The 12725-nt window shown below is 38.2% G+C and overlaps 1 protein-coding gene across 10 annotated transcripts in view; it reads right to left on the reverse strand.

Moving 5' to 3' along the window:
- Nucleotides 1-12725, reverse strand: part of LOC112051544 (focal adhesion kinase 1) — a 181506-nt gene that overhangs the window by 24999 nt on the left and 143782 nt on the right. For 9 of the 10 annotated variants that reach the window (XM_052889034.1, XM_052889031.1, XM_052889026.1 and 6 more), the window contains 4 exons: nucleotides 10095-10207; nucleotides 1907-2091; nucleotides 668-823; nucleotides 30-109 (listed from right to left, as the gene is read on the reverse strand). In XM_052889034.1, the coding sequence (XP_052744994.1) occupies nucleotides 30-109; nucleotides 668-823; nucleotides 1907-2091; nucleotides 10095-10155 (482 nt within the window). In that variant the 5' untranslated portion in view covers nucleotides 10156-10207. Of the gene's footprint in view, nucleotides 1-29; nucleotides 110-667; nucleotides 824-1151; nucleotides 1281-1906; nucleotides 2092-10094; nucleotides 10208-12725 lie in introns of those variants that run through there. The other variant, XM_052889038.1, reaches the window with a different exon arrangement.

Consider the following 12725-nt stretch of genomic DNA (forward strand, 5'->3'; position numbering starts at 1 on the left):
GTTGCTCTAGACGTAAAAAGAATACTTACTTTACTTCTAAACAACATATCTGTATCGCCAAGTCTTGATCTACCATTTGGTGATTGCCATTGAGGTAGTCGTGTCGAACCTGTAAATAAGACATACATAAGAAAATGGGAAAGACCCTTGATTCTGACTCTAATAACCGACTTTACTTTTTTAAGAATAAAAATGTAAATCTATGGAAAAGGAAGATTTTGAGGAAAAATTGTAAATTAAATTGGGTATAGATACATTCACTTTTCTTTAAAATAATATTTTAAACAATAGTACAAAGAAAAATAAAACTATTTTTAAAATTACAATCACATTGCAGCTGCTGCTACGTATTATATGATCTCAGATAATAATGTGTAATAGTTAAGATGGGCAGTGCTAAATTTTGGGTATCAGCGCAAACGTAGCAGCGGAGGTGATGCATCACCCCGCGCTCACCTCTCTCCCACCCGCAGTCGGCTCACGCTCTTTTAGGTGTAATTTTATATGTAGGTAATGTATGCGCCTTGCCTTTACGTTACCGCTGATACCTAAAAATTTGCATTGCACATCTTCACACAGAATGTTCCGAAACTACATAAAGTATGAGTCGGACTGAACATGAGGTGCCTGAATTTGAATATCTATTTTATACGAGTGCAAGATGTACCTGATCGTAGTAATAGTGGAAGGTGACGCGGTCCGAGTCGCACAGGTCGCGCAGGTTGGCGGGCAGGTAGCGCACCCGCAGCTCCAGGCGCCACTCGCTGGCCGGCCACTTCGCCAGCAGCTCCGACACCGGCGTGTCTTGGTGTATCCATCGGATCTGGAATACAATTTTATACCCACTATTATTATTATTAACAGCCTCGTTGGTTCAGTTATTATTGCAAGCCTATTTGGTTTTAGAACACGAGGCTCGAGTCCTGAGTCCGTCTATAAAGTTAAGTAGTGAGCCGTCTCGCCCTCAGCGGGTTGAACGAGGCGTAGACCCGCACGCGGCCGCGAGTCTGGCGGGCAAAAATCGCAGCACTGAACGCCTATCCTCCTCCGCACGGGCGTTCAATGCCGCGATGTTTAACTGTCAAGCTCGCGGTCGGCGAGCGGGTCCTCCTCCAGTCATGCGAGCACAACGTAGGTATGAGCACGAGTACCTTGCCAGTAGTGAGCCGTCTCGCCCTCAGCGCGTAGCACGAGGCGTAGACCCGCTCGCCGGCCGCGAGCCTGGCAGTCAGACATCGTAGCACTGAGCGCACGTCCTTCTCCATTGACGCCAGCACAACGTAGATATCAGCATGCGAGTACCTTGCCAGTAGTGAGCCGTCTCGCCCTTAGCGCGTAGCACGAGGCGTAAACCCGCTCGTCGCCCGATAGCCTGGCAGCCAGACATCACAGCACTGAGCGCACGTCCTCCTCCACTGACGCTCGCACAACGTAGTTATAAGCATGCGATTACCTTGCCAGTGGTGAGCCGTCTCGCTCTCAGCGCGTAGCACGAGGCGTAGACCCACTCGCCGGCCGCTAGCCTGGCAGCCAGACATCGCAGCATTGAACGTACGTCCTCCTCCACTGACGCCCGCACAATGTAGATATGAGCATGCGAGTACCTTGCCAGTGGTGAGCCGTCTCGCCCTCAGCGCGTAGCACGAGGAGTAGACCCGCTCGCCGGCCGCTAGCCTGGCAGCCAGACATCGCAGCATTGAACGTACGTCCTCCTCCACTGACGCCCGCACAACGTAGATATAAGCATGCGAGTACCTTGCCAGTGGTGAGCCGTCTCGCCCTCAGCGCGTAGCACGAGGAGTAGACCCGCTCGCCGGCCGCTAGCCTGGCAGCCAGACATCGCAGCATTGAACGTACGTCCTCCTCCACTGACGCCCGCACAACGTAGATATGAGCATGCGAGTACCTTGCCAGTAGTGAGCCGTCTCGCCCTCAGCGCGTAGCACGAGGCGTAGACCCGCTCGCCGGCCGCGAGCCTGGCAGCCAGACATCGCAGCACTGAGCGCACGTCCTCCTCCACTGACGCCCGCACAACGTTGAACCCTCCATTTGGAAGGTGGACCTTCAACATTGACGGGTCTGTTGCCGCTCCTGAAGGAAAGAAAGTTTTAACTCATTATTTTGTTTTTAGAGTAGTTTGAGATTTATCAATGCTGCCAAATTAGGAATTGACATCGAACGGGATTGACTAAGATTTTATAAGTTACCTACTGATAAATTAACAAAACAGGAAGATTTGTTTTTTTGCAAAATAGCAATTTCTGAGACTGTTGACTATTCTTGGTAGAATTCGCCCTAGTTAACGGACTCTATACCTGGCTGCATATTTTAGGCAAGTGTGTTGTGAGGTATGTAGAAGACGAGTGACAGACACGACGGTTATATATCAACTGATTTTATTTTACCGAGCGACATACAATTATTATGTTGTGCACTGTATGCACTGACTCCCACAAGTGCACTATTAATATTGTACTGTACATACCATTCTTGTAATATTGACAAACCTTTTTGAAGGGTATACGTAAAACAAAGAAAATGTCACATAATAAATCGCTTTCGGGATAAAATCAATAATGAAATTAGAATATTTAATACACAAATCATTTAAAGGTAATAAGTCACTATAATTTAAAATAAATTGTTTTATACAACAATATCGACTGAATCATGTTGGTATTCATATTAATAATATAGTTATTAACAGTACAGACAACTTAGTACTAGTGACAGTACAGCCTTATTATACAAAGTTGTCATGCCGGCAATAATTAAAGCGATTAATTATTATGTGCATCATAATGTACGACGATAGTGAACCTTATTTAGCTCTACCACTTCTAATGACTAGGACAACGTCATTGGTAACGGAGTATTAAGTATATCATTCTATACATATCATTAAAAATAAAACAAATAGAATACTTTAGTATGTCACAATTTAGTATGCATGATGCGTTTATGAATATGATAATGACAATACGAGGATAATTGGTATTAGGAAACATTTTATGGTTTAGCAGAAAAATAATTTTGTGCAAGTCACCTCATTGTTATTAATTCGTAGTACTTTTACATACTCATATCAGTAAAAATAATCTTACGAAGGCGGTAAATTGTGGTCCAAACAGAGATTCCCTTCTAAAGAGTCGTGCAACTTGAAAACAGATACGACAGTACATAACACTAATTTTTGTTATGTTTGCTCCAATACTGCCTGGGTTTGAAAATAATTATGTAAGCCCCAAAAGATCTGTTGAAAAATCATTTTTATTTTAAGAATATTTGTCATATCTTTTAAATATGACCAATATTCCCATTCCCCTCAAACTAGTCGTTAAAGACTGCGGTAGGAGTGGGTACGACAATAGACCAACGGGGCGAGGATTGAACCGCCACCCCTCGGTGATGAGTCCAACCGCTTTTACCGTTGAGCTTTTGAGGCTTTTTAGATAGACATGTTACCAGAATTGTTATTTTCCCCCCTAAGAAAATAATACTGTTATATTGCCGGGATACGACTTTACACAACCTTACCCAACCTTACCCTGAGGGCGCGGCCATACAATGAACTAAGTACCTCCTTTTTTCCAAATCGGTCAGTAAAGACCGGCGTCCATAGATCCACATCGTATGCAACGGACGCATCGCATCAAGCGGATTTTAGTATTCTTTGTATAGAAAGTCATACAAGTGCGTCCACTGATCGTACGGATCGCATCGAACGGATTATATCTGCCGTAATATTAAAAATCCGTTTGATGCGATGCGTTCGATACGTAGAATCCTTTTCATGAAAGAAGTCCCGCGGCTAAAACCTGAACTAAAATTGACAGCGCCTTACACAAATGACAATAAGATCACCATTACCAAATGGCACGTCAGGGGGACTTCTTTCATGTAAAGGACTATACGATGTAGATATGTGGACGACTACCATAAATCGTCGTGCTTATTTTCGCATTTCAAACTTCTCGGAACGAAGTCGGTACCGACTGTTGACTCGACGAAAAAAACACAATTATCATTCACCACCCACTCCGGCGATCCCGCGAACAATTGTCTTGGTATTCAAATGTCTTATTTATCACTATCTGGAAGCACATGATTCAAATGCTCAACATGCAAATTATAAAGCTCGTTGTATAATCAAGTAACCGTTTTATATAGAACTCGGTTAAATAACGCACGCGGGTTTCCATGTGACGCTTAACGGCAAATGTTAGTTCGAAGAGTTTTCCGACACTTTGTTGTTGTAAAGTTTTCTTCGAGGAAATTAGTTTGGTGACGTTATTTTACATTTTGTACTTGTATGGGTAATGTGAATTGTGAATAAAGCTAGCGTCGAATTTCCAGTGTGGAGATACCGCACATTCGAGAGTAAAGTGGATCTCATATTAATTGTCTCACAAATCGTATTTTATTCGCATTGTTAGAGCAGTGGCTACATCTACTGTATACGGTCTGCTGTGATTACACCAGGAAGACCTCCATTTTAAACATGCTAGGTACTTAATCGATGCGACCACGGCTCTACCATGACCATTTTTGGACATATATGCATTTCTCTATTTCCATCTGAAATATTTTCTTGTTTATATTTTGTATTTAACTTTTATTTTATTTAATACTTTCACTTACAATAGCCGTGCAATATCAACATTGTTGCATTATGATAGGCATAGGTAAATTAAACGACTGGACCGGGGGAACTTTACCTACTACCTCATTATAAAGATATATTTTGACTTAAACAATAAGATAATATATTTTCTTTCCATAATATATAATATTTGTAATGTGCTTGTTATGACATTTCATTTGACACACGTGATAATTATCTCAGTTTATTTTATTTCGAGGTTAGAATCTAAGGTTTAAATTCCGTCATACAAAATTTTAATAAAATTTATATAGCCTATGTTACCCGGGTTGTTATTACGAATCTTTTGACAGCTCATTCAGTAAAATCGGCTAAGTAGTTTAGGCACTACGGTGGAACATACATACATACATATATACATACATACATAGACTGCCAAAATCATTTTTACCGTTCCTTATACTTATACCACTATAAAATTACTTAATAACAATAATTCTCATCTATACTAATATTATGAAGCGATAAAGGGGGTAATCTCTGGATCTACTGAACCGAATTTGAAAATTCTTTCACCACTAGAAAGCCACGTTATTTACGAGTGTCATGGGCTTGGGTATTTTATCCCCGTATTCTCACGGGAACGGTAACTATGTGGATAAAATCGCAGGGAGTAGGCTAGTATTTTATTGACTAAATTAGCCAACAATAAATAGGCAGAATCTTTACAATAGTTCTCAATGAATCGTTCACGAATAGAACAACACGGTCGATATCTCGGTCGTCGCTATTGTTTTAATAAATACTCGTAAACACTTGTATGCTAATTATAATGTTTTAATACGTTAAGGTTTCCTTTTGCTTTTTCCTTTAGTATTAATTGGAGATAATACCTAGTATAAGTGTTGACAAGTGTAAGAATATATGAATTTTACACATGGACGGATTTAGGATTACAGGAAAAATGTTTAGGGATTCCCTCTCAGATACTCTTGAATCTTCGATAAATTAGTTTATCATTTACTCAGTGGCTTGCATTTCATAGCTGCAAGAATACACTGCCTACCTTGAGGATTTGTTCTTGTATTGGATGAAGGAAGGAATTTGCGATTTTGTATAATTTGAGTGCCCTAGCCTAATACTGCACATATTAAGTCACATGCAATATGCCAATATATATATTAAAATGAACATACCAACACAAAAATAATAAAGATTAAACAATTTACAGTCATTTTTCAAAGGTAAAAAAAGTGATAAAATTAGGTTTAGGTAAAATTTTCATATTTAAAAAAGAGATTAGGTAGGTACTCGTAACAATTGTCGTTTACTCGTAACTACTATAATCCTTAACCAATGGTAGACTTTTAAATAAATTTGTGTAGAAATCTATTCAAATATTCACCTGAGTCGACAAAGTTAGCAAAAAGCTTTTAGTTAAAAGCGTACACCACTAATTTGGTGCATTTAACTAGAAGGCAAAACAATTAAGATAACACTTTTTAAAAAAAAAAAAAAAACGATAGGGAGGCAAATTGCTGCGTTTTCAGCCTGAATGTTGTAAGTATCACATTCCGTAGTCCGTAACGGGCAATTAGTGTAATGATGGAAATTCTTTTCCGTCCATTTTCATGTTTCAACGCTACTTTGTCAGTATCGCAAACATTTCTGAGGACTAGTCTCGGGTGCTCATGTCAGTATCTTTCAAGTTTTCTTTATATTGTTTATTTTTATTTCGGTTGGTAATAAGATTACATTACAGACCTAAATCCAAATCATCAAAAGACCATACATTTCAATAAAACTGAAGTTCTCTGTGAATTCAAAATAACAGTGTTTTCTCAAGTGCTAAGTGTTATAGTTATAGTTCATCATCATCATTAACAACCCATATTCGGCTCAACGTTGAGCACTCTTGAGCAACGTTGAGTCTCCTTTCAGAATGAGAGGGGGGATTTAAGAAAAATCTCAGATGTGCAGGTTTCCTCACGATTTGAGACACATTATATTTAATTTCTTAAAATGCACATAACTAACAAGTGATAGTAAAATGCCCCGTACCGGATTCGAACCTGTGCCCTCCGAATCGATGGCATTGGGCTATCACGTCTTTAGAACTCACGTTGATTATAGTTATTTACACGATAGTAGGACATATACAAGCTTTTTTATTTTTTTTTGTCCGGGCCAATCACTGAACCGACTTTAATAGAACTTTCATTAGAAGATAGAAGAGATTATTGAGCAATATATAGGCTACTTTTTATCCCGAAAAAATCCATGGTTCCCGCGTGTAAATTGGTTCACGCGGACGAATTCGCGAGCGTCCAGATAGTCATGAATATAAATAAAAAATAATCATTGGAAAAATATGTCCATAGTTATCTACATTCTACTCAACATTTATTATGCATCATATATAAGTAGATATTATTAAACGATTTCTGATGAGAATACATGATGAGCGCGATTTTTGTAGTCAGGTTTTAGTTTGGTTTTAGATGTTCACGTAGAAAAACGTGCAGTTAGGAAACTGTACATGAAACTTTACGTACAGTTCACGCGGGCGAGGCGCGGCTGGGTCGATAGGCCATAAATTATTATGGCTATCAGTGCAGCGGCGTACCACCATAACTCGCTCATATTATGCACTCTGTCAGAATTATTCATGAGCGTGTCCTTTGGGTAGACAGACATAATCTCGTGTCTATCTGCAGCGCCTTTACAAAACACCTATTATAGGAATATGCTGTTGTTGATTGACTGAATCAACGAAAACAGTATAAACAGTTGTAGATGTATACTTGGAAACTATTTATTTTAAAATTACATAAAAAAATATATTTGAGATCCTCTTAACAAGCTCTTTCATTTGATGTGTCACTTGATGCAGTTAGAATTTTGTTTTTTGTGTTTTCCATTTTGCCCCACAAAAGTGACCTACATATCCAAAAATTTTATATTTCTGAGGTTTTCCAGGAATCTTCAGGTAGAAAGCTTACTGATGTATGATAACTTGGAAACAATTTTTTTTTAAATTACAAAAAAAAATATTTGATCTTTCATTTGATGTGTCAGTATAGTTTATTTTCTTGAATTACTTGGAAACTGTGTATTTCAAAATTACAAAAATAATATTTTTTAAATCCTCTTATCACAACCTTTCATTTGATGTATCGCACGATGAAGATTGTAAAAGTATTTTTTTAACTCTCCATCTTACCCCCCATAAGTGCCCGCCCCCCCCATATTCAAATTGTACCTATTGACGATCCCTTTATTTGGGTTACAAGAATTGATATGTGTACCAAATTTCAACTGGATTGGACAAGTACATTCTGAGAAAACAGACAGACATTAAAATGTGCACGAGTGATATTATATATATATAACAGTATAGTATATGTAAGACAAAATATTAATTTGTACAAACGAAAAGGAGATTTAAACCCACGTCTTACTAGACACGGGCATAAGTTAGTTATTTCTGCATATCGTCTCCAAAGAGTTAAAAAATCTTTTGTAGGTTTGGGTGTACTCTTCTATAATAAGATCCCCAAGACTGTGATGGACCTGCCAATGCATAGCTTTAAGCAATGTGTTAAAAAACATCTACTTAGTCGAGGGTACTACAACATTGATGAGTTCCTTAATGATAAAGATGCTTGGAGGTCGTTGGATCAGCTTCCACCTTCACACAGAAAGTAAAACTATAAAAAATGTAAACAGTAATTGTTATTAATTGTAAATTATAATACTGTATGACTTTTTCAAAAGAGCAACTGTTGAGTTTCTTGCCGGTATCTTCTCAGCAGAACCTGCCTTCCGAACCGGTGGTAGAATCTTTACAAATAGTCAACTGACGTGTCAAAAGTGCTTGTAAACTGAGCCTACTTGAAATAAATGATTTTTGATTTGATTTGATTTGATTTATATGGGTTCCGTTTTTGTACTACGTACGTTCGGAACCCTAAAAAGAGAAGTACTACATCTACTCGTAAATTAACCTTGCCGAACGAAGCAAACGGAAAGTTCACAAAAAGGCCTTGAAGTGAAAGCGAAACACCCCTCTTGCCACATAAATATAATCCACGGATAAATCCACGTCGCGTTTTAATGAAGGCGCACTTGTCACTTTAATTTCCATGTCAAAGGTAATTTGATAACATTTCTTTTTTTTTTTTTTTTTTTGCTTACAATATCCTGCAGCGCCACGGAGTCATGCTCGTCGCGTGACCTAGATGCTAGTAGCGTGAATATTTAACGAGTGTTTTAGACGTTGCAGAAACTGAGCTTGCGCTTTCGCAAATGCCAAAGTTCCGCGATTATTGGAACTTCCGCTTCTGCATATTTTACAGCGGAGGGATCAGTGTGAGCGACTTTGGGTGCTACGTCTTTGACGTTTAACCTGTCATACGCCAACGGTATTGAACTTCAAAGTGGCAAGAGCACTAGTTAGGTTGTGGTGGATAGAAAGAGTAACTTGTTGGCAAACTTTGTCCTTTAAATAAGTACAAAGTTTTGTACTTTCTTAATCCTGATAGCATCATGATATTGCAGAGACATAATATAAGTTTCTCAGAACCTATACAGAGAAAGATCACTCGAAAGATCATTCTTAGACGGAAAGTTACTGTGCAGTCGTTAAAGACACAAATTTTGTAAGGATATTAGAGAGTACATCGTCTCACAACTGAAGCGATTTATGGGACGATAGTAAAGCTCTTTGCATTCTGACCGACAAAATTCGTTTCAAGGATGGCCCGCAGTAATCATGTGATAAATCCAGATACGGACGGTAAAGACTTCTGTATCCGCATAACACCTCCAAAGAAGGAAATTTAATGTCAAGAGTGACTAGAGCCTTCTAAGAAAGCGCTTTCTAGCATACATTGCAACATTGTTTACTATCAATCTGATTAGAGCCAAATGCTAATCAAGTAAAGTTTAAATACCTGAACGCGGAGGATTCGAAAGCAATCCTTGTATCAGAGAGTAAGCGTCGCGCCTATCCTAGCGATAAAGGCGTACTCAAAAATTTATTAGTCTGTACACACAATACAAGATACATGATCCAGTTTTATAGGTATTGTTCTGGAATCCAAAATACACCTGTCGGTTGAGGGCTAAAAAACTAGAACTGGATTTTAAGTATGCTCAAGGGTGCCTAGTCTGTTTGCCATAACCATTTAGGTAAAGCAATGTGCCTAGCTCGCAATATACTTCACATAATCCAGTTTTAACGGGTATTGTTAAGGAATACAACAACTACTAGGACCTAGTAGCCTCGCTAAGCGTTTTTGTCTTTTTAAGAAAATACGCTAAAGAATTATGAAGTGACTCTTTATTTGAATGGTACACTGAGACACATAATAGCGCTGATCACCACCATGTATGCCACGGCGAGCTAGACGCTGCAGTTTTTCCATAGCTTTGGCGTTTTAACTCTCCTAATTTGGTCAAATCTGTTCAAAAAGGTATGATAACTCACCATGCGCCGGCGCCGGCGTCGCATGCCGCTTGGGCGAGCCGCCCTGCGGTGTGGACTGCATCGCGCGCGCTAGCGGCCCCTCGCCGCACCGCCCGCCGCCCTCCGGCTCATGGCTGAGGACAACAATAAAACAATGATCAATTACGTAAAATAAAACTGTTTTTAAAGACAGTTGGAGTTTAGGAAGCTGACCGCCGACTTTCAGTTATGGAGAGATACTTAAGGAAGAAGAAAACTGTTGCAGGACTTGCATAGCAGAAGTAATAACTTCTTATAAATATCTGAGTGTGTGGGCATGTCAGTTCAATGCTTTTACCCCATACCAAAAGTGCCCAACCTTAGAAATTTTCATTTAAAAAAATTACAAACGTGTGTTGGCGCGTAACTTCTGGCAAATGTGTAAAATTTGTTTCAGTCGAGCCGTTCTTGAGTTCTAACAAAGAGTAACATACTAATTAATTTTTATATAAGAAAGAAAATATAACTCCTAGCAGTTACAGCCTCGTAACTAGGGGCGAGATAGTAAACTACGATTAATACTCATGTGTTGAAAGATGACTGTGTTAATGATTCGGTACTTATTTACGCTATACGATTAGTGTTTCCAGAATAATATTTTTGACTAGTAATCCGGGTTAAGAGTCATCAATCCCAGACGTCGGGAATGGATAAACGTTAGTGAATTAGGTCCGTTGCGGCGGCATTTGAGAATATACTCGTAAAGCGATGTTCTAGATTTTAGAGAGCGAACAACTCTCTTAAATATATTACACGATTGGGAGAAGGAAATCAGACAAGAATTGCTAATTTAAGAACATTTATGGGGCCGTCAACCAGATATTTTTATCACTTTTCTCTTCCGTTGTAACTATCGCTATTAATATTAATTGTATTACAGCCATACTTTTAGTAGTTGCCTTTCCTGCAATAAAATAATATACGAAGATAAGATTACATGACGAAGACCTGACGAACTGTATTTACCTACTAACAATAATGAAGCTGAGATGAGAGATGAGGAAGCTTTTTATTTGAATGAAAAGACAACAAACTAACAATTTTCTCACCATTTGCTGTATCTACCTACCTACTTAATTAAAGTATTGTAAAGAATCTAACAATGTTAGAAAATCTTTGAGAAAGTGTTTAATAGAAATATGTATTAAGATGAGAGATACTTTCAAAATAAATCATTATACTGAGTACAATATGATAATCTAGATATTGTTCAAATGCATTATACACCCAAAATGTTACACTTGAACACCATTGTTCTGGTCAATACTCAATACATAGGCTTCGTTTTAATTATCCACAGACCAGTGGCTATGTGCAGCCACAAGTAAGGGACATGAGGGTGACCTATCCCCTCACCCCTACCCACGGTGAAGGGGTAACACCCGGTCATCGATTGGCAGCATTCGGCGCATGCAAACGCAGTACGTGCATGTGAAACGACTGACAGCCCTTTTAGTGGTTTTGTTAAAAAATGCTGCTGTGTGCGCTAAATGGACGCTGATATTTAAAATTCAAACACTAAAAATCCGTTTTAAGCCGTCCATGTTAGCGATTTGCATAACCATCAGAAGGATTTTAAACTATACATAGGATAAGAACTATACGAAGGATTATATTATTATAAATATATAAATTTCAGGTAAAATATAAATAGAAATAATGAAAAACCATGAATCATTATTCAAAATAACAAAAACAATAAAGTGATCCGACATGATTCAATGCCAAACTAAAAATAATTTCGTCACAACAAATGTGCACATTTATCCTGTTAAAGATAAAATGTGTCATTTCAAAAAAGGTAAAACTAAAATGCTTAAAACGTGAACAAAAACACGTAAGCTCAGTCGAGGGAATCCGATTTATTTTATCGGAAAAATACTGCAAGTTAAAACAAGTAAACAAACAGCGAGTAGCGAAAAAGTGTGTGTAGGAGTGAAAGAGCTGAACCGTGTTATAATTTGTAGGGCAAACTTGATAATGAATCATAATAAGCTTAGTAATGAATGAGCTCGATTTTGTAACTATTGCATATTCAACGAACAAGAACATGAATTAGGTGTGAATTATAAAGTGGTTTCATCACAAGAAGAGCATGGATTATTTTTATAGGAACTCATAGAATTATGATTATATCAGACGATGTATTTATGTGTTTCTGAATTATCCGTGCTATTTAGAAGACAAAACGTAAGCTTTAGCGTTTTCTATTGAAATTGCTATGTGATTTAGAATCAATAATTAAAAATTAAGCTAACCATTGAATTAGATAGACGTATAAAATGTTATTGAGTGGCACTTAATTTTGAAGCGGTTAAGTAAGCAATGTTTAAAAGCCATTTGCATTACATTAAAGCATCGGTTTATATAAGCTTAATAAACATATCGGAATTAATAAGATCAACACAGGTCACTTAGGATACAACATTAAGATTTCGATTGAAATTAGCGCAGGTTCTGTGGGTCGAGGACCTCAATATAGATCGCAGTGAACATGATAACGCTATCGTGTCTACGACATGATTGCAGTAGGTATAATAAGATGATGCAATATCAATGATACTACTGTTAAATTGATGTTACACAAAAACATGTCCCACTTATTCCCTTAAT

This window comes from Bicyclus anynana, chromosome 2 (genome assembly GCF_947172395.1).
Source record: "Bicyclus anynana chromosome 2, ilBicAnyn1.1, whole genome shotgun sequence".
NCBI lineage: Eukaryota > Metazoa > Arthropoda > Insecta > Lepidoptera > Nymphalidae > Bicyclus > Bicyclus anynana.